The following is a 22,775-nucleotide window of genomic DNA, read 5'->3' as shown; positions in this document are numbered from 1 at the left end:
GAAAAATAGCACGGGTTGCCACAAACTTGAATTTGAAAAAAAATTGCAATATCTGTGAAATGCAATAAAGCAAAACGCAGTCAAACGAGGCATGTCTGCATATCCTATATGGAGCGCCTTCCTACTCACTGCCTAATCTGGGAATCTTATTCACGTATTTCTTATTCCAATCTGTGGCTTTCTCAAAAAAATGTTTGAGGCACCTAAGACACACCTACAACAGAACCCTTAAAAATAAAGAAGAAAAAATACATGTAGTATAATGAAGAAAAGAAATAGCTATACCCCAAACCCAGGTACAGGATTCTCCTAGAATTGAGCACTAAATTTAGCCGAGCTCCCTGGCAGTCATAGCAAAAGAGAAAATGTGAAGGGTTTTATGACTCATCATTTACTAACAGAAATGCAGACAGGCGTACTAGGAGACACCTGCTTGTTCTAAGCCCTGAAACACAAGAGGAATTTCCCACGTGGGATTCTGGTATTCCTCCAAGTCTAAGATGCTAATGGGAGAAGGTGAGAGGAGACCCCCATTAGCCTCCGTGTTTATTTACTGTCTGCTCTCCAGGAGGAACTCTCAGTCCACAGGAGCAGGTGCGATATGGGCTCCCGATTGGTCCTTCTGGGGGCCAACACTCAGGCTTCCTGGCCTGTGGGACTGCAGGGGGCACTGTGGGACAGCACACCACACTCCCTAAGGCCTCCCCTAGGGCCCACTGTACCTGCTGGTGGCCAAGAAAGGTCAGAGTCGCCAGATCCGGCTACAAGGGCACTTCCATGCCACCTTGCTCAGTGGGGCCTGTGCACGCGCCGCCTGCTGCTTAGGGGGCTTATGAAAGGCGATGAAGTCCATTGCTCCCGAGGACAGAGTGACTGATCCAGTGCTGAGACCTCAGGCAAGATTCTATCCCTCTGAATCGCAGCTCCTCATCTAGAGAGTGACGTGATAACACCGCACTGGGCTGGCATGGGGTTTAGACGGGACAGTGCATGGAAAGCCCTGGAAGCAGGGCCTGCCCAAGACTCAGGAACCTGTTGTCATCTCTCTTCTTGTTACCAGAGTTAGGCGGGAAAGTAGGCAGCTCTGGCTTGAGCCCCACTCATCCTGCGACCTTGGGTGTCCTTTCCCTCCTGAGCCCTGAGGCAGGCAGGGTTCCACGTGGAAAACCCTGCAAGCATGGGGACAGGAAGTCCCCCTCACCTCGAGGACCGTGTCTCTCACTGACTGGAGGCCACAGGACTGGGTCTTGGACACACTTGGCCTCGTCCACAGGAAGCTGGCTGTGCGCCGCACCGGCGGTTCCCACCAGGCTGTCCTTGGCTCCTGGTCCCTTAACAGGCAAGTGGTAGCAGAAGCATAAAGAATTAGAGAGAAAGGCCTAAAACCGAACACATTTCTCCCTTTAACTATTGCGCTGCTCACCTTCCCACCTCCCTCACCTCTTGGTAATTTGTGAAAAACAAAAACAAAATTCTGTGTTTGGATATTTGATGTTTGTGCAGGACCGCCTCGACCAGCTCCCAGAATGCCAGTGTGCAAGGGAGCCAGCAGTCTTGGGATTTTGCCCTGGATCTGGGGAAGTCCTAGGCACCTGGCCTTTTCCTCCACACCCCTCAATGTTGTCTTACTTCCTAGGGTGTGTTATTACTGTCCCCATTTTAAGAATGATGGAATTGCATCTTCAAGAGGTTACTAGCCCATAGTCATATGGTTCGTGGCTGAGCTGGGATTCAAACTCAGGCCTCTGAAGCCAAGTCCAGGCCTCCCTTCCTTCCACCGTGCCGCCTACTTCCCAGCACCTACAGTGGTCCATTATGCATCAGACCTACCTAGCATGTGGGTCTCATCTGGCCCCATGGATCCGAAATGTGAGGATTGGCTGGTGGCATCAGAGCCACCTGGGGCACAAATTAAAGGTGAATTTCTGTTCCCACCCGTAACTACTGAGCCAGAGTCTCTGGGCTCTGTGCTTGGATCTCCCCTCAGTCACTCTCCCCAGAACTCTCCCTCCCCTGCCATCCTGCCCATCACACCAGCCTCTGCCCACTCCTGCCTCTTTTGTTCCCCACCAACCACCTCCAGGGAAGGGTTCTTACTCCCAGCTCTCCTTACCACCCTTCCGGGGGCATGGGTTTAGCCCCCACCAGGGCCTCCTTGTTGCTAAATCCAGAGATAGCTCCACCAGCCCCATCGCATGGGATCCCTCTGAGGCTGTCTCCTCAGGGTGACCCTCCCCCCTTTTACTGCAGGACAAGGGTTGGCCATCACTGGACATTGGTCACCTGCTGCTGGACCAAGCTCAGCCTCACTCACACTGCATGGGCTGAGCATGGGAAGGGACAGGTCTCTGAAGGACAATGGTGGCGTTTTGTGCCTTAAACTCCCAGGCACCTCTCAGCTTAGCAGTTCCCATTCCATGACTAGAAGATTCTAGGCTTTTCTACATCAGAGACACTTTGATCCTAAACCTTTGGACAGGACCAGGGCGGGAGGGTCCACCGGAGCTTCAAGGCAAGAGGCTCTGTGTGGGGGCTCAGCGGTGTGTCTGAACACTTCCTTCTTGCTCTCTGTGTATTATTTCAACTCACTGTTACAACCACTGGGAGGCAGACAATGAAGGCTCGGAAAGGGACAGTGACTTGACTACGGTCACCTGGTTGAGTCAGGCCTAAAATGCAGATGGGTGTGACGTCACGGTCCTGCCGTTTCTGCTCCAGCCACTGCCTCCTCTGATGGGACTCCAGCTGCATTGACTGGATCTCGAAGGCAGGTGGGCCTGAGGGATCAGAGGGGCCTGGAGGGCTGGAGGGATACTGCCTGAGCCAAGACTTGATGAGGAAATTGCCACACTGGAGCCCAGTGCTGATGCTCCTGGAGAATGTGGTTCCCTTTCTGGTCCTGCTGAGCGCTCTGCACCCCTGGGCTACTCCCTCCCCGCGCTGCGCCCCTGTCTGTCCATTCCCACCCACCAGGCAGCTTTTGCAACCTCCTCTGAAGACCTCCTCCATCAGTGCTCTGGGCTTCTAATGACCAGGTTTCCACAAGCCCAAGGTGCCACCGATGTAAGACATGTGTGGATACAGGAAGAAATACCATTTCAGGATGTGTGCATTTTACATGTTTCAACTTTCAAAACAAAGATATGCATCTTGGGATGAAAGTATCATGGGAACCCCTGCCACCTCAGGATGGGCCAGCCCAGCTGTTGTGGGGGCTCTTTCTGGATATGACCCAGGTCTACGGTCCAGAGAATGAATTCAGTGACGGGAGCGTTGTCTCTTTGGCTGTCTGCGCTCCCTGAGGCCGGGGCGCTGCCTTTTCTGGCTGAGGCTCTTCCCTTTCTCAGATTGAATCCTGGGATGGAAAGTGTCAGTGTGGAGATGCAGAGGACTCCTGAGCTGGGCTGGCTCAGCCCCCCACTCTGCCTATCACCTTCCTCCGGGTCCAGGACAGTCCCAGGGAAAGGGGCACACCCCTGGGGTAATGAAGGAGTGACCATCTCTGGCATGGAAAATGGTCAGGGCCTTGGGTTGAGTCTCGGCTCGGAGAACACGTGCCCAGAGTGCCCAGCCAGACCCTGGTTCCCTGGGAGATGGCCCAGACACGCACATGCACACACTGACACCCATGCACAGCACCCCCCAACACACTCCCCACACACGCAATGCACACACCCACACCCACGCACAGACCCCCACACCACCCCACACACGCAACACATGCCCACACACACAGACCCCCACACACCACCCCACATATGCACATATACACACCCACACACACACACACCCCCACACCACACCACACGCAATACACATCCACACCCACAGACCCCCACACACCACTCCACATATGCACATATACACACCCACACACACCCCCACACCACCCCACGCACACAATACACACACCCACTCACAAACCCCCACACCACACCACACACGCAATACACACACAGACCCCCAGGCCCCCCACATGCACATATACACACCCACACACACACACACCCCCACACCACCCCACACACGCAATACACACCCACTCACAAACCCCCACACCACAGCACACATGCAATACACACACACAGACCCCCACACACATGCACATATACACCCACGCACAGACCCCCACACCACCCCACACACGCAACACACGCCCACACACACAGACCCCCACACACCACCCCACACATGCTCATATACATGCACCCACACACACCCCCACACCACACACATGCACATGTACACACCCACATCCACACACAAACCCCCACACCACACCACACACGCAATACACACACACAGACCCCCACACACCACCCCACACACATGCACATATACACGCCCACACACACCCCCACACAGCACCTCACACATGCACATGCACACACCTACACTTGCGTAGCCCTGCACACACCACCCCACATGTCTCCATAGATACACATACACACCCCACAAACCACATATAGCCCCATATACACACACACAACACAAACCACACATAGCCGTGTAGACACACATATACATACACACCACACATCACACACCACACATAGTCTCATACACACACACACCACCCCACACACGTCTCCATACAAACACACATACCACACCATAGCACCATACACACGCACACACATAAACACACACGACAAACCACACAAAGCTCCATACACACACTCACACATACCACTCCATACCTGCCTCCATACACGCAGGCAAACACTCCATATGTGTTCCCCACACACCCCATACATGTCCACATACAAACACACCCCATGTATGTCCACACACATACACATGAATCACATACAGCACATGTAGCGACCATTTACACAAAACTTGTGCACAGGCCTAGAGTCAGGTCATGTAGACAGGACACACCTATCCCACACTGACACTGCCCACCTCCCTGACACTCCCCGCAGCGCAGACTTCCCCAAGCAGGCTGCCACACAGCCGTGTTCCTAGAACATGCTCACACACACTCTACTCACACCCTCCACGGAGCACCCTGGGGAGCTCCTCCCGTCCACTGCCCCCTGTGCCGGTGCAGCATCTGACACCCAGACACCGCGCTCAGGGGCCAGGCCTCCTGGGCCTGATGGTGCAGGCATTTATTGACAGAACAAAAAAGAGACTGGACCCCTAACCATCCCATTTCCTCCCTGCCCTCCCTCCCAGCCCCCAGCTGGCCCAGCACACTGTGGGCATTCCCGGCCCGCAGAAGTCCAGATGAGGCTAATTCAGTTTCTAAACCCAACTCAACTGACAATTTATTTAGGACAATTGGCCATCCCGCCTGCTCTGCATCACTGACTCTGCATGGATTAACTCAAAGGCTGCACACCCCCGCTGGGCAGATTTAATTAGGCGGAAAAACTGACCTGAAGCCTCTGGGGGCCTGGGGCCTGGATGTCAGCCAGGGCTCCCCTGATTAGTTATCACATGCCCCCAGTGCCTGCAGCCCTGCCCTGCCTCAGAATCCTCAGGGAGGACCAATCCAACCCTCACTGTACCCATGATGAAACTGAGGCCCAGAGAGGGGAAGGAACTCGCCAAGGTCACACAGCAAGTGAGCAGCTGCACCGGAATGTTGGTCCCTGCACCACATTACAGCCATCGCCTTGTTCCTGAAACGCCAGACTGCATGAACACAGCTCCCCAAGGCGAACCCCTGAACAGCTCCGATCCGAAAGGCAAGCACAATTTTCTAAAGATGACTGTGGCATAAATAATTCATAAATGAAAGTCATGGCACATATTGGTCATTTTAATAGATAGTAAATTGCCTTTCTGATTTATGGTTTCAGGGGTGGGGTTATGATAAAAATAACTTGGTGATTTATAAAACATTTTCTTAAGTCAACAGATCGTTAGTAGGTTTGTCTGACTTTACAGCCAACAGCTTCACCACCCTGGTTACCATAGAAATGGGATGCCTTGCTCTGTTGCCATGGCGACCACTTTCTAGAACACAATTGGTGGGTCTCTCATGGTTTGTGATTTCGTTTTGGGGGAAAAAAAAACGCCAGAAACTACCAGCTTGGGTTTATGCCGCATTGTCAGACGATCTCGCCTGTGTTGTCTTGAAATTCTACAGGGTGGCAACTGCCATGGCCAGGCTGGGTGACAGTTGCCCGAAGACTGCCCAGCAGAGCTCCCTCTGTGCCCCCTGTCAGACCAGCAGCCCAGGAGAGACTGGCCTCCCAGCAGGCCTGGATCCTGGGTGTGGTGGGACTCAGCTGCTGCAGGCATGGCATGTAGAAGGGAGACAGTCTGGCAGGTCACACAAAATCAGGATGCCCACGGGTGACAGGCACAGCCTAGGGTCGGGAAATCCGGGAGATGGCAGCCTGAGCAAGGAAGGCAGAGGAGGCAGAGGCAAGGTGGGCTGGAGCTGCCTGTCCTGTGGGAGGGGGACAGACACTGAGTCAGTTACACCTGGGGTCAGGAGAGAGAGGTCTGCAGGGAGCTGCCGGGGCACAGCCAGGGCCTGCATGTGCTCACAGTGCGAATGCTGTGCTGTTACCTCTGCTGCATCGTCTGTGTGTGCCGAGTGTGTATGCACGAGTGGTGCGTGTGTGCGCCTTGCAGTGCAGCACCCGAGTGTTTCTGGTGGCGTGTGGCGATGTGTCTTTGCAAGTGCTATCTGGGCTCCTGTGTTTACTGTGTGGTGGGGACATTGTTGTAGTTTGTGTGCCATGTGCACAGTGTCTGTGCTTAGGTAGTGGATGAGACGTTTGCTTTGGGTCACTGTGTGTATTTGTAGTCTGTGGGTGACTCTTCCATGTCTCTAGGTGGCTTGGATTGGGAAGCAGATAGCTCATGTGGGAAGCAGCCCCCTACTCTTGCCTGTGACCCTACAGCCCTGGGGATGACAGCCCAGGGTTGCCACATAGGCTTTTCTGAGGCTTACTAGGCAGAGGGTCCCTCTGCTGTTGACATTATACCTTGCTAGATAGGGGCAGTGTCCCCACCCAAGGGGCTGCTCTTGCCCCAGTTGCTAGCAGATTCTGGGCAATGAGGCCTAAGAAGCATTTAGATGTGGCTGGCTCCAGTCTTTGGATCCAGGTAACCCTGCTCTATCACTGGGCATAGGCACAACCTGCTCTTAGGGATTCTGGGCTGTGCCTGTTAAGCTCCTAGACAGAGCCATTTAGACACAATCGGGGCAGCTCTCCAGTGGGTGGGGCTGCATTTTAGCTCTAGGAGCTTTGGTGACTCTGGAGGCAAGAGCTTAGGTTCTAGAGCTCAATACACTTGGGAGGCCTAGTCGGGTGAATCACCTGAGATCAGGGGTTCGAGACCAGCCTGGCCAACATGATGAAACCCCACCTCTACTAAAAAACACACACACAAAAAATTAGCCAGGCGTGGTGGCGGGCACCTGTAGTCCCATCTACTCAGGAGGCTGAGGTGGAAAATCACTTGAACCCAGGAGGCAGAGGTTGCAGTGAGCTGAGATTGCACCATTGCACTCCAGCCTGGGTGACAGAATGAGACACTGCCTTTAAAAAAAAAAAAAAAAAAAATAGCCGGGTGTGGTGGTGCAAGCTTATAATCCCAGCTACTTGGGAGGCTGAGGCGGGAACCCAGGAGGCGGAGGTTGCAGTGAGCCAAACATGCCACTGCACTCCAGCCTGTGTGACAGAGCAGGACTCCATCTCAAAAACAAAAACAAAAGAAAAACACCTGGGTCCAAGTCTCAGCCTCATCACGAGTGTTAAAAACCTTGGCTTAGTCCCCGAACCTCCCTGTACCTGCATTTCCTCCTTGACACAATGGGGATATGACCCTGTCTCACCAAGATGGTGTGAGGACTGAAGGCGCATAGTAGGTCCTCAAGCTTTGGGAGCTTTTTCCTCTCTCCTTCCTATGCACAGTCAGCCCTGGAGAATGGACACAAGGGACCTCGGGCTTCGTTGCTCTTGCTCCAGCTGTGCCTGTGGCTGACCTCCTACTGGTTGAGACTTAGGAGGACACTGGGGTCTGAGCAGGCTGGGGCATCTTCCCCCGCAACCCTCTAGGGGTCCCTTGGGATTTGATGTTGCTGGGGCTCTGCCTGTAACAGAGAAGATCAGGCCTCACAGTAGCAGAGGACAGGAAGGCAGGCGCCCAGGGAGCCTGAGCAGGGCGAGAGGCCTGGCCTCCAGCTCTACTGACTGTCTGGGGAAGGGGTCTTTGCACCTGGACCTGGCTTTTGCTGCCTGCTCCCCATCCTCCACTCCTTGGGCACTGGGGCCCAGAGAGGAAAGAATCTAGACAGGCTGTCCATTGATCCCTGAGAAACAAAGACTTTTTACCCTAATCTTATAAGGCCTGAGTTTTCTGATAGGGATCTGAACTGAGAGAAGCACTTGAGGTGAGAGCTCTGAGGCCCGTGGGGGCGCCTGGGAGTTACCAAGCTCCTGGGACATCAGTGCCCTCTCTGGGCTGTTCCCGTGAGCCTCCCCAGGCACTAAAGAGCCAGAGTTGGAGATGGGCTTGCTGCCTCCCTAGGGTGCATTTAGAGATTCCTAGGGATTCCCTTCAGTTGCTGCCTCCTGTGGGCCACGGCTGTGAAGGGGAGCCTCAACTCAGGGGAAGGTCCACTTAGTAGGGCCCTGAAGGATGAATGGGATATTTCCAGACAGAGACTGACAGGAGCACTCTCCAGCAGAAGGAACAGCAGGTACAAAACCACGGAGGTGGGGAGACACTCTATGGTCAGAAATGGCAGAGGTGTGCATATGGCAAGAATGTTGGGTGCAGGCAGGGAGAGGACCCTGGGAAATTAAATGAGGCCAGGGCGTGGAGAGCCTCATGTGCCAGGCTGGGAAATTTGGGCTTTCTTTGTGGGCTGCATGGGCAGAGCTGGGATTCCAGTTGGCAGCATCCTCTGGTAGCCAAGACTGAAGTCTAAAACATGCTTTGATGGCAGTGACCCTGCCCGGAGAGCGTCCCATATGAACAGGGGGTACAGTGGAGAATGGATGTCCGGGGGCGGTTTGGGAAGGGGATGTCCTGGCTGATAGGGCAGTGAGGAGGGGAGGTGCCTCCGGCCTCCAGCCAGGATTGAGAGCCAAGTGAGCAATGGGCCCTGCCTCTTGGCACCGTTCGGTCACCCACAGTGTGCTTGTTCCTCTCCTCCCATACAAAGGCCAGGGCAGGGGGTGCAGCTGGGGGGGCCTGCCCTGCCCTCAGGGAGTCTCTGGGCTGTGAACACCAACCTCCAGGATGGGGCCTTCTAGGGGGACTCTGAAGCCAGATACCCAGCAGACCAGGATGTGTGTTTTAGCTCCAAGAGCCTTGGCGACTCTGGTGATGGAGAGAGCTCTGGAGCTCATTAAACTTGCAGCCAGAGTGGTGGCCTCTTCCTGTTGCTTCCACGTTGCTTTCCTGGTCTACCTCTGTGGTGCCCAGGTCTGGTCTTTCTGGATCTGGAAGTCATGGCTTTAAACCTCTACCCTGCCTCTCTCAAGTGCACACAAATTACTCTGACCTTTTTCCAGTCTCCTCTAGTTCATAAGGCTGAGGATTCAGCTTTTCAGTCCACTGCATTGTACTTGTCTCTGAACGTATCCTTCACCTGAGCTAGGTAGGGAGCTCCCTGAGGCTGGATTGAGGCCTTATTCAACTCTGCCAGGCAGAACTTGGTGCCTTGTGAGGAATGGATGGATGGATGCATGGATGGATGGAAAGGAGGGAGGGAGGGAGGGAGGGTGGGATACAGGAAAGAGGGAGGGAGAGAAAGAAAAACAAAAAAGGAGGGAAGGGAAAAAGAATGAATGGGTGTATAGAAGGAAAGAAGGGAGGGAGGGAGAGAGAAAAGAAGGGAGGGAGGATGAGTGGATGGATGAGTGCATGAATGGATTTAAGAAAGGATGAATGGATGCAGGGAAGGAGAGAGGAAAGGAGGAAGGGAGAATGATGCGCTGGTGAAAGAAAGAAGGGATAGGCCAGGTGGGGTGGTTCTTGCCTGTAATCCCAGCACTTGGGGCAGTCAAGGCCGGAGGCTTGCCCGAAGCCAGGAGTTCAAAACCAGCCTGGACAACATAGAGAGACCCTATCTCTACAAAATATAAATAAATAAATAAATAAAATTTAAAAACAGAAAGGAGGGACAGATGGATGGAAGGAAGGATGCATATGGACCACACTTGATAGTGGCTCAGGAGACAGTTTTCTGAAAATTGCACAATGCTCTGAACCAACAGGACTAATAGTGTCCCCTTGGCATAGCTTAGGCAGAGCTCTTCCTGTTTCTAGGCCTCAGCTCCCCATTCGTAGCACGTGGTGTCTACAGACTGCTCTCACTGCGTCATTCTGCGATGCCAGCTTTGTCGCTTCCCTTTGCTCCCAACTTCCCCCAACAGAGAATGTGGTTTGGAAGGTCCACATACTTCCTGGTTCCCAGATCCCTGCCAGGTTGAGTGTCAGGCCCTGTGACCATGGTTAATCCAAACAAGACTGTTCTGGGACTTCCAGGGCACCCCCCTGGGTCGGGGAGGGGCATCACTGCAAACAAGGAGGCCCCTAGAGGCAGCATAGCTGCCTCCTGCTGCTGACACAGGGTGCAACCTCGGCCCTCCTCCAAGTGATCTATGAGGGCAGGTCAGAGAACAAAGGTGTCACCCCTTACAGACTGTAGCCCAGAGCTGCCTCCTGGAGATGGCACTGCTTTGGCCATGGCTAGGTAGGGAGAAGGGGAACCCAGAGGAGTGGGGTACAGTGAGGCCATGCAGGCGGGAGTGACTATCTAGGCCCCTGAGGGCTTACTGGCAGGGGCCCATCCGCCCAGGGCAGGGCCAAGGGAGGGCACAGTATGTTAGAGTCCCGGTGGGCCTGGTAGGAGACTGTGAGAAGAGACCTTGCCCCTGGATCCAGTCTGAGCAGGAGGATTTGAAACTCAGAAAGCTGCTCGATTCTGTCTCCTCGGTACCCATGCCTGCTGCAGGCTAGAGAAGCCCCAGGGGTCAGTAGATGAGACCTCCAAACCAAACCAAAGGGTCTCCCGAACCTCTTTGCAGGGGGCCCAGGGCCAGAGTAGGTGGTTCTGGACAGGCATTCCTTTTCACTGGTGCTGTCTGAGAGAGTAGGAGCCCACACATGTTTGGGAAGCCCCAGGCCTCCAGCAGCTTCTTCCTCTCTCCCACTCACACCCTTACCCTAGGGCTGGAAAGGAGTCAAGTAGAGCCTATGGGTTATGGTGCCTTTGGGGATCCCTGGTGCAATTCTCCTGATGCCTGAACCCTCAAACAGTCGCTCTCACAAAAGATCTTTCAGCCTCTATTTGAGTACCTCCAAGGACAGGGAATTCATTACCATGTTGTGGTGCAAGTTCCTAGGAAGACAGAGAGAGGGGGTACATTTTAAAAAGCTGTCTGAGACCATGGGGAAGACATACATTTTTTTCAGTTCTAGGCAGGATAGAACCTGAAAGAGACCACATGAGGGAGGTACAGACTCATGAAAAAGCAGCAAAGAGCCTGGAGTTAGGAGAACAAATGGAGATCTGGCCTCTGAGGGGTTTCATTCCACTCTAGCTATCCCCTCTTATTTCTTTGCAAACTTCAGCCCCAGCAGGCTGGGTACCTTTTATTGGGCAGGGTGTAGCTAAATGCCTTAACCAATCAGTTCCAAATCATAGTGGCTGAACACAATGGGAGTTTATTTCCCACTCAGGTAACAGTTCAATGTGGGTATTTGGCGGATGTCTTTCTTTTCAGGGACCCAAGCTCCTTCCCTCTGTAGTTACGCTAGTTCTTGGGGCTTCCACATTTAGCTGGCAATAGGGAAAGAAGAGAGCATCAATAGGGGGAAGAAGAGAGCATGGAAGACAGAGTAGGAGGGTTTTAGAGCCTGCCCTGGCGGTCGTGCAGGTCCCCCGTGCCCTGAGGAGAGAAATGTGGCACGTTGTGATGCAGGAGGCCTAGTGCAGGCATCTCTCCCAGCCTGGCCCTGGGACTGGACAGAGGCAACCCAGGCTTCTCCACTCTGGGTGGGCCTCCCCCTGACACTGTGTCTTTATCCCCACAGTATGTGGCCTTCGCTTCCCTCTTCTTCATCCTGGTCTCCATCACCACCTTCTGCCTGGAGACCCACGAGCGCTTCAACCCCATCGTGAACAAGACGGAGATCGAGAACGTTCGCAATGGCACGCAAGTGCGCTACTACCGGGAGGCGGAGACGGAGGCCTTCCTCACCTACATCGAGGGCGTCTGTGTGGTCTGGTTCACCTTCGAGTTCCTCATGCGTGTTGTCTTCTGCCCCAACAAGGTAGAGTTCATTAAGAACTCGCTCAACATCATTGACTTTGTAGCCATCCTGCCCTTCTACCTGGAGGTGGGGCTGAGCGGCCTGTCCTCCAAGGCTGCCAAGGACGTGCTGGGCTTCCTGCGCGTCGTCCGCTTCGTGCGCATCCTGCGTATCTTTAAGCTGACCCGCCACTTTGTGGGCCTGCGGGTCCTGGGCCACACGCTCCGCGCCAGCACCAACGAGTTCTTGCTGCTCATCATCTTCCTGGCCCTGGGCGTGCTGATCTTCGCCACCATGATCTACTACGCCGAAAGGATAGGGGCACAGCCCAACGACCCCAGCGCCAGTGAGCACACGCACTTTAAGAACATCCCCATCGGCTTCTGGTGGGCCGTGGTCACCATGACGACCCTGGGCTACGGAGACATGTACCCGCAGACGTGGTCCGGCATGCTGGTGGGGGCCCTCTGTGCGCTGGCGGGCGTGCTCACCATCGCCATGCCCGTGCCCGTCATCGTGAACAATTTCGGGATGTATTACTCCTTAGCCATGGCTAAGCAGAAACTACCAAAGAAAAAAAAGAAGCATATTCCGCGGCCACCGCAGCTGGGATCTCCCAATTATTGTAAATCTGTCGTAAACTCTCCACACCACAGTACTCAGAGTGACACATGTCCGCTGGCCCAGGAAGAAATTTTAGAAATTAACAGAGCAGGTAGGAAACCTCTTAGAGGCATGTCGATCTGACCTTTCACCTCCGCCCCTTGTAGCGATGATTCCAGATCCAGTCAGACTGCTTCCTTAGTTCCGTGGGTGACCCCGGACCCCGCACTCAGTCTCGAGGTGTGGAGCCTGAGGGCCCAGGGAGATGCTGGGCGGCCAAATTCAGAAGGCGAGAGCCTGCTAGAGGAACCTCACTGGTGCCCCTGGGTAAGGAGGTTGACGCGGTTGGTCTCCTGATGTTCTGAAGAGACAACGCGGCCCGCCAGGTTGCTGAGGACTAACTTAGCAGGAGCCGGGGGGCTCTGCTCGGCGGGGCAGGAGTCCCGCGTGAGGCTCTGACTCAGGCCACTGACCCGGTGTTGGGACAGGGCGGGGGCGGGTGTGATTTGGAAATGCCAGACAGCCTTTGATCTGGTCCTTACCACAGCTCCCTTCAGGCTGTGTAGAGGGCAGAGATGGTGCATGGGATCTGGGCAGGAGGGTCCCTTGCAAAGGCAGGAGCAAGGGTTCTCACCCCCAGCAGAGCCTGTCTCCATAGCTGAGTAGAATTCCTGCCCTGATTCGGGCTGCCCAGCTCGAGATCCTTCCCAGGAGACACCTGTAGCCCTCCGTGACAAGCTTACTTACCCCATAGCATGCCGAACCAACTCATCTTCTACCACCACTCTAGAGTTTAGCCTTTATCTTTAGGAACCTGTTGGAGTGACTCTAGCTTTCACGTTGTCTGTTTGGGTTGATGGTCGAGTGGGAGTTTCCGGTGACCTGATGGAAGCAGCTGCCGAGCAAAGGACTAGTGGGGGCCGCCACCCTGGGCAGCTTAGATGAAAGCGCTACAGACCAGCAACAGCCTCCCACCGAGGGTTCTCCCCGTTTCCAGCAGTAGGGACTGCAGCAGCAATATAGACATCCCAACCAGCGTACAACCACTTTCCCGAGAATTCACTGGGGGCCGGGAGGGGGGAGGGGGGCATGAAACAATACTAGTCACCGTGGGATATATTCTAATATTCCATGGCTAGTGGTTCGTTATGGGACTATCTCAGTTTTATGAGAACCTGCACATAGCACATAAAGTTGATCATGGGGCTCTGGTCCGAAGATATAAAGCCCATAGTCTACCTCTACCCATGGAATACCATCGACTTATTCTGTGGACACAGGGATTTCAAAGGAACAGATGACCCAGAGAAGAATGACAGCACTGAGTAAGAAGGAGTGCCGGGTGAGCGGGAGGTTGACATGACAGTTAGGTGGCATTTAGTCTATGAAGGACCTCCCCATGCCCAGGTCTGGTAGGAGGCTGCGTGGCTAGCTCAGCCCCAGGTGGGGAAGTTTCCCCCTGGTTTGGGTGGCCTCTCCCAGTGGACGAATGATTTTCTTCCCTGCTATCACGCTCTCTGACCCACCACCCCATCCCGATCCTCTCCTGGCTTTATCCCACAGCTATGCTGGCCCGAGCACTACGCCCAAGGCCCATTTCTTTGCCCATGGGGGCTTCCCGGCCCTTTCACCCTGCCTCATACCCTCCCCTTCCTGGGATTTCTGTAGGTGCCTGAGAGGAACATGGCCAGGGGTGGGCAGGGGTCTCTGAGGCTGAAACAGCTCCGAGCTCTCTGCTTTGGATTAGCTAGTTACTTGATTTCAGGAGCTGCCAACAGGGCTCTGGGCCTCTAGGGGGAAGGTGTGGGCTGGCCCAGGCCCCAGCTTCCATGTGGGCCTAGCAGGAAGAGCTCAGCCTGAGTGGCATCACTGTGGCACTACCTGGTCCTTCCTTTGCATCCTCCCCAACACTGGATCTTTCAGGATTTTGGCCCCAAGCACGGTTGCCCCAGGCCAGCCAGTCAAGAATCCCCACTGCTCTCCAGGCAGGCCCAGATTCCTCTGTACTCTTGGACAATGACAGTATTATCCTGTGCGGAGTCCCCCTGCCCCCCAGGGAGTGCAGATGTGTTTGTTCAGACATGCACACCAACTAATCCCAGGACACAAAACCTGTAAAACCCATGCACTCCTGTGGGATTGCCCCTGGGCTCCACAGTCTCTCCCCAGCCCTGCTTTTGGGAGCCACCTTGCCCTAGTCTCAGGTTTCAGGGGCCCAGAAAGTTCTGGCTTGGACAGTCTCTGTGACTGAGGAAGTATTTGGGGCCCTCCCAAGTTTGCCCACTGGAGCTTGGATGCCTGGATCCCTCCTGCCTCCCCAGCATCCCAGCTGTGCTCCCAAGCCCTTCCCAAGCACTCACTTCCCAGTAGTGTTGGTGCTGTCCTGATATCCTGACCCCCGAAGCTCCAGCCTCATCCCTCACCAGAATACTTCTCCCTCCAAAAGCTGGCATGTGAGACCTCGGCTATCCACCACCACGAGGAGCTGTGGTCTTTAGGGGCGTCGTCCCCACCTCTGCACCCCGGAGTTCTTCCCATTCGCCCTTTTTCCTACTTGCAGCCATGCACCTAGATGGGCATAGGGTTGGGGTGAGTTTGTGGGAGAGTGAGGGGGAGGCCAGGGGCAAGGAGGGTAAATGTGGCCCCATGGGAATTGTGAGAGATGAGATGCAGCCCCCCAAGACCTTTCTAGCCTCACCGTACCCCCAAGGCAGTCTAGTGGCCTTGCCAAAACCTGAGGTTCTCCAATTCCACTTTTCAAACCAGAGTTAGGGGCTGTGTGTGGCATGCTGGGTTCTGAGGGCATCCCTCCCGCCCCCCCAGGCCAGCCCCCAGTGGTGCCAGCAGCACCTGCCCCTCACCTCCACCTCTTGGTCTCGCCTGAAGCCTCAGTCTGTGTGTCTGTCCCAGGGACAATCTGGTCTCCTCCTCTGTGCTGTGGCTGGCATGGCCTCAGTGTCTGAGGTCTTGTCCTGGGAGGGGTATCAAGAATCCAGTTCTCACCTGGTTGTAAGACCTCTTGGGGGATGCTAGGAGGGCACCCTGGCACAGCCAGGGATTGCCTGGGGCTGAGGGGCCTAGGAGAAGCTACTTCTCTCCCAGAAAGGGGCTCCCTCCTGCATCTGCATTTGGACGCCCAGACCGCCCGCTCTGGACAGCCCACAGTGCCTCCTCCGTCCTGCCATGCCCATTCGCATGTGTCTTGTCCATCTCTGCTCCTGTGATGTGGGTCAGTCCTTTGTGGTGCCGCGTCCAGGGCTGCAGGGTCCCACGTTGGAGAGCAGGGGGTGGCCAGGAGGGAGGGGTGGTGGCTGGGCTCCCTTCCTGCCCATGGCACCTAGAACAGCCGCGAGGTCCCAGAGAAGCCCCTGCCTGGGTTCCCTGGGAGCTAACCCTGCAGCCTCTGGGTTATCTTTGGCCAAGGGGTCTAAAGTCCCCTATCCCCAGCCCCTCTACTTCCCCTGCTGGGCTGCAGTGGCTGCCCAGTGAGTGGTGCTATCCATGGGTGGGGAGGGTGCTGGGCAGAGCTGACTAGGCAGCGGGTGGGGCTAAAAGAGTTTCTGCAGGGACCCAGCTGCAGGGTCAGCAGCATGGGCCCTGAGTGGGGTCCTTGTTGTCCTCAGGTGGGCTGTGGGGGAAGTAGCGGAGAAATGAAGTGACACTGCGGGCCAGGCATGGGTGTTCTTTTCCGTGTTGTTCACATTTTCTGTCTTTCTCTCTCTCTCCACTAATGTTTCTCTCTCTCTCTCCTCGTTTTGTTGCATGACTTGTGCCGGTTCTCGTGATTGTTCCCTGCTCGTGTCTCACAGACTGTCCCCATTTAGCCTGGGACTTTTTTCCTAAGTCCCCAGCTGGGCAGATCCCTTGGGGCTAAACCCAAGGAAACGCCCAGCAACCCCCACCCCACCCCAGCCCCGCGTGCGCCCCTCTGGTGCCCGCAGCTGGTGTGAACAGTAAGTACTTTGGCGGTGCCTGGAGACCAGGGCAGAAAAGCCAGCTCTGCTGACTGAGGGCCCAGCCTCGGGTTCTCCTTGCTCCAAAGTTTAAAAAAAAATGACCCTCTCGCGGATGCTCATCTCAGCCCATTTCAAGCCTGGAAACCATCTCTGAGACGCTCTCCATGCTGCCATTTCATCACTGCAGGCCTGTGGGTCTAGTGGGGGCCTGGGGGCCCTGGGCTGGGGGAGGCAGGGCCCCCAGCCTCTAGAAAGCAGGTGGGAACGGAGGCTCCTAGCCACTATCTCATCCAAAGGACGGGGCAGGGGCGGGGGCTTACACCTTTGGCCTTCTTCACGGGTTTCCCAAATTTATACAGTTGGCCCCTCCTTGGTTTCTCTTTCTTCCAGCCACCCCTCTGGAGTGGGGGAGGGAGAATGCCCCAGTTTCTGAAAGCATCTTAAACCACAGATAGACTAACAGCCAGTGGGACTGGGCCCATTCACAGAGCAACACTTAAACTTCCCCACCCAATCATTAGCCCCTCCTCAAAGGTTAGGGTTGAGAGAAGAAGCACGCCCTAGAGGTGTGCCAGGAATCCCCCAGGAGGGAAAGGTGCCAGGCTGTCATCCCTCTAGGGATCCCTGATGGATGCTGCTTGTCCCCTGCCCAAAACCATCCCCAACTTTGGGCCCTTTAGAGATTGTGGGAGCTGGGAGCCCCCAGGGCCTGGGGGCTTGTGGGCAGAGCCAGTGGGCGGGGGCCCAGCATTCAGAGCCAGAGAAGGGTCTCAGGTGGCACCATCTCCGCAGAGGCAGAGAGGAGGCACCCCCCCACTCTGACCCATCCCCCCCCAGGCAAGAACTGCAGGCTGTGGACACCTCCCCTGGCAAAGGATGGCCAACAGAGACTCCGAGAGTCCTCACTCCCCTCCCAGAAGGAGACGCTGCCTGGAGGACCCACTGTTCTCCCCTTGAGGAAAATTCATGCAGGGTGCTATGGGCCTCAACCCCCACATCGTCATCCGCATCCTCTCCATAATGTTTCCCTCCCCTCTCCCAGCACCCTCCTCCCTCAGCCCGGAGACCCTTGGATGGAAGACGGGGCCAGCCAGAGTGGGAGGCAGGACCAGCGTGTCTGTGAGCACATGTGTGTGCCTGCAGACATGCCCCCAGACCCCAGAGATGCCCCGGCCCCAGTCACATGGTGTCAGAGTTACCTTGGCAACTGGCCTTTTTGGTTCAGAGTAAATTGGGAAGTGAAGCCCCTGGGATTTGTCAAGAAACGCACTGTACGTGAAATGCTTTGCCATCTTGTACGAAAGCCTTTTTTTTAAGTTCCAAAATTATGATGGGATTTTTTTGGATTTGCTTTACGAATAAACCTGATTGGTCCATTTCTCTTTTGACTGACTGCCTCTTTGTAGTGACATGATGTGTACACGGGTGGTGATCCCACCCACGTGCACGCCCAGTGTGTGCACGTGGGGAAGGATCACTTCTGCGTGTAGTTACATGATGTGAACAGGATCACGGGAGAGTGTTCAATCGGGTGGACATTGTCTCCAGCCTTTTCGCCCTGTCTACTCTTTCAGAGAGCCTCCCCTAACGTGGTCATGCCCAAGTTGGTTTACCTCTTCCACAAAAGGGCTTGTGCTTGAGACTCTCACCCTAGATGAAGTATTGGAGTTGGCTCCACCCTGGCCAGGAAGATTCTGCTTTGAGGGCAGAGAGTTTGGGGCAGGTTCGGTCCTCAAGAGTGATGGGATGGGGGCAAAGACCAGTTAGGGCTACCTCTGTCAGCTCCAGAGGCTTCCACGGCTCTGCTCCAAGATCTTGGAGAGACGGGGCTCCTTGCTCTGGCCACATTTTGCCCCCCACCAAATGTGCTCCCAGACCTCCTCCCAGGCTTCTTCTCAGGCTGCCACAGAGGTCAGAACTCCAATTTCCCCCACCCAAGTCCATCAGCCGCTGTTGTCTTCTACACCTTCATCTGCCTTGCTTTGCCGGGGACACTGACCAGAGGGGACAGAGGAATGGGAGCCCCTCCCAAATCCATGTCCTGCTGTCACAGCCTCATGCATACATCCTTGTGGTGCCTGTGCAAGCTGACCAGGCCTGCTGGGGGCAGCATGGAGTGGAAGACACTGGCTTGATATGTGTGGGGACCAGAGCAGACCGAGTGATCGCCTTGGGTCCGTCCGTGTGGGGGATGGAGCAGATGGAGTGGTCAAATTGGGTTTGCATGGGCAGAGAGGAAACTGTGTGACCAGGACTGGTCTGTATGGGGGTCGGGGCATACAGTGACTGGACCAGGTCCATGTGGGAACAGAGTAGACTGTGTGACCAGGTTTAATCTGTACGGGGAACAGGGCATACAGAGTGACCTGCTTGGGTCTGTACGGGGTTGGGTGGGGCAGGCGCAGGCTGAGTTATTAGATGGGGAGTGGGGGCGGTGTGAACCAGGTGGTCAGATGAGATCCAAACGGGAGATGGGGTAGAGTAGATGAGGTGGTCTGGACGGGGCTAGGGAAGCCCAAGCAACTGGCTGGCTGCGGACGGGAGGCAGCCGGGCTCTGGTCAGCAGCAGAGGGGTCCGGAAAGGCCCCTCTCTGGGCTGGAGTGTTTCTGCGTGTCAGTGTCTGTCTTCTCCCTGAGCTGTGTGTCTGGCTCTCCCCCATGACTGCATCCACACCATCCTGTTTCATCGGCCCTGCCTGGGGCTCGGGGCCGACCCCCAGCACCACACCTGCTGGGCCCATCACCAACTCATCTTTTTGCAAACTTTGAGCAAACCCAGGAGTCCCCACTCCCAGCACTGTGGGCAGCCCGAAGGCTGCCTGAATGAGCTGAACTCCCCCAAGCCCCCTGCCTTGTGCCTTCCTCCCTCCACAGCCCGCCCGCTTTTCCGTCCTCAGGGACACTCGAGCTGCCCTCTGCCACTACCCCGCTTCTGGCCTGTCCCCCCCTGCCCCCCACTAAACAGTTTTCAGTGTCTCAATAGCTTCTGCTTATATGTTTGAAGATTCCAAACTGAATGGGGAGGTGGCGAAGGCCGCGCTGGCGAACGAAGACTGCCCCCACATAGACCAGGCCCTCACTCCCGATGAGGGCCTGCCCTTTACGCGCTCGGGCACCCGCGAGAGATACGGACCCTGCTTCCTCTTATCAACCGGGGAGTACGCGTGCCCACCTGGTGGAGGAATGAGAAAGGGTATGTAGAGGAAGCTGGAGCACTGTGCATCGTCCGGGCCGCCTCGCGCTCCTGCAGATGGGTGGGGAGGGCGGCGGGCAAGGGCGCTGAGGGGCAGGCAGGCACACCGAGGGGGGCAAGGATGGAGGGAGTCTGCCAGGGTCGGCCCCTGGAGGGCTGAGGTCCTTTCCCCCAAGTGAGATGTCAGGCTCGCAGAGAGAACCTGAGGCCCTGGCAGCTGTGGATTGGTATTGAGCTGGGAGTTGAGAGGTGACTGGACAGGTTGACTTTAGGCCATGACCCCAAGGCAGGGGGTATCCAGGAATGCAGGAGGAGCCTTGACTCCCCTAGGTTGCTCTGGCAGATGGCAGGTCAGGTCCCAAAGGCAAAGTGATCTCTCCTCTCCCCTGGTTGAGGAGGGCAGTGGAGTGGGCCAGGACCCTGTGAACTTAGCTACCCAAGATCCATGTTCTTGGCATGGAAGAGGTATCCTTGAAAGATAATCAACCCACAGGCCAGAGGGAGGAGAGGCAAGAAGAGAGAGATGTCTTCAGGGCTTGGGGGTAAGGCCATTGTCCTTGTAGTCAGAATATTGCCAGTGGCAGATCAAGAACTTGCCAAGAGAAGGTGGTTGAGCAGGACGATGCAGCGCCTTCCATCCCCAGCACCCATGAGCTTCTGCCCTGGGTGTGGTCAGCACCCTCTTGTGGTTGGTGAAGGCTGAGGCCACTGGTGGCCTCTGTTCCAGGTCTCCTTGTAGTCAGAACGCTAGGCTGACCCCACTGGAGAGAAAGGCTTCTCCTAGAGCTTCAGCACGGGCTGGGGAGAGGTTTGGGGTGGGGGCCCAGGGCGCCTGAGCTCAAGGCTCCAGGTACTGGCCCGGACCTAGAAGGCAGAGGACGCCTTTCTTGGTGCAGCAGACTGGCTGGGCAGCTCGTGCATGTCTTGGAGCGCCTCACACGCGCACACAGATGCATGCTGACTGGGGTGAGCAGGCTGGGTCAGAAAAGGAGTTGGGTTTTTGAAATCAACAGTTGGTGCAGCCTATGGTCACTCACAACTGCTCCAGTATTTGAAGTGATTAAACCATATGCAGGAGAAAACACAGAATGCAAAAGCAAAGGCAAACCGAGAAGAGCAGAGGCAGCCCGCACAGAGATGAGGGAACATGGTTCTGGTCACTGGTGCTTAGTTGTGCCCACCTGGTCTAGACTGGTCTCTGCTTCTCTGCCCTGCCCAGCGGTCCTTTGGGCCCTGGCACGGTATGCAACTCCCTGCATGGTGCTGCATGGCGGAGGGCTGCCAGCCTTCAGGAGGGTCCCATCCTTGGCACCGGCCATGGATGGGCCTGATGTTCCCGTTTGCGACTGGCTTTTTCCCAGTTGGAGGTGCTAGAATCCCCAGAAGCAGAATACCCAAAGAGTGAGGGGAAAAGCAGGTAGATGGTTCCCAGTGTCCGTGCCTGCCCAGGAAGCTCTCGTGGGCTTTCTGTCTCCGTCATCTTGAATGTTAGACCAATTGGTGTGGCCCCAAAGAGCAGGCAGGACAGTCTCTTTACTGTGCTGCCGGAAGCCCAGGGAGTGTGGGACAGGAGCAGACCCCCTCCCTGCAGTGGCTGGGAGTCCAGTGGTAAGCATGGTCCATAGGAGATACCCATTCCTCAGTCCCACCGAGGCTTAGGTGCCAGAGTCTTTGGGAGGCGCTAAGGGTGAAGTGTTCCCACCCACATCCATTTGGCCCGCGCTCTCATGGAGCCATGACAGCCGCCGAGGACTTGTTTTTCTCAGGCTAATTCTGAGCCACAAGGCATGCAGGTGTGTGAGTCAATGTGCAGAGCAGAAGTAGGGACTCATCCCATTCCCCCAGGAGAGAGAGAAAGAGGCGTGCTAGGCTGGCTCAGTGCATGGGCAAACCAAGCCAGCTGGAGAACAATCTGCCTGCCTCTGCATGCGGCTGTTCTGTCTTTCCTCCTCCTCCTTAAAAACTAAGTACCAAGCGGGATGGGAGAGCCAAGGAGAGAAGCTCAAGTGTTAATTGTATTCTTTACATACAGATCTTTGCAAAGAAAGCCCTGTCATTGCTAAGTATATGCCGACAGAGGCTGTGAGAGTGACTTGACCAGGCGGCTTGGCCGAGGACACTGGTGGCTATTAAGCAACTGGGTGGATCTGCAGCCCCTCCTCACCCTCGGACAGAGTAAATTCACGCCATGCAGGTTTGCCGGACGAGTCCGAGTGGCCCAGGCATTGTACTAGGACGGACGTAGCTTTTTCTACGGCCAAATGGTAACTGACCGTAGAGGATTTCTTTTCCTTCTTTTCATTTTTTAAAATTTTATTTTATTTGGGGAGGGAGGGTGGAGGGGCTCCTTAGCATGACTTGCATGAAGTTAAACAGAAAACCCAGCAAACCAAACCCACCAACCCCCTGCAACTGTATGATTACCCTGAACAACAATAACGAAAAGAAAAACATCAAAAGCCCTCTATTTTCTTTCAAAGCTCTTGACTTTGACACACGTTGTTGGAGCCAAACTGTAATAGCGTTCGGTAGAAACCTGTACATTTCTGGGGGTGAGGGGCGAGGGGAGGAGGGACGGAGATGGGGAATGGATTGCTTCCTTTTTGTACACAAGATCGAGAGGAAAGCTTCCAAAAAGGGCAGTTGGTCAGTCATCGGTCATATTGACCTCACCTTCATAGTTCATCTCTCACGTGGAAACTGAGAACTTTGCTCCAAATAGAATTGTGGAAACTCGCACGGCTGCCTTCTTCCCCGTTTGGCATGCTTGTGACCCAGCGGAC

General features: G+C 55.3%; 1 protein-coding gene across 1 annotated transcript in view; it reads left to right on the top strand.

Moving 5' to 3' along the window:
• Positions 1-22,451, top strand: part of KCNC1 (potassium channel, voltage gated Shaw related subfamily C, member 1) — a 46,458-nt gene extending 24,007 nt beyond the window's left edge. Inside the window, exons 2-4 of the mRNA XM_011992941.1 lie at positions 12,022-12,955; positions 19,804-19,992; positions 22,025-22,451. Coding sequence (XP_011848331.1) covers positions 12,022-12,955; positions 19,804-19,992; positions 22,025-22,089 — 1,188 coding nt within the window. The 3' untranslated portion in view covers positions 22,090-22,451. The remainder of the gene's footprint in view (positions 1-12,021; positions 12,956-19,803; positions 19,993-22,024) is intronic.
• Positions 22,452-22,775: the final 324 nt, after the last annotated feature.

This window comes from Mandrillus leucophaeus, unplaced genomic scaffold (assembly GCF_000951045.1).
Source record: "Mandrillus leucophaeus isolate KB7577 unplaced genomic scaffold, Mleu.le_1.0 Scaffold420, whole genome shotgun sequence".
Lineage (NCBI taxonomy): Eukaryota > Metazoa > Chordata > Mammalia > Primates > Cercopithecidae > Mandrillus > Mandrillus leucophaeus.
This window is presented reverse-complemented; position numbering and strand designations above follow the sequence as displayed.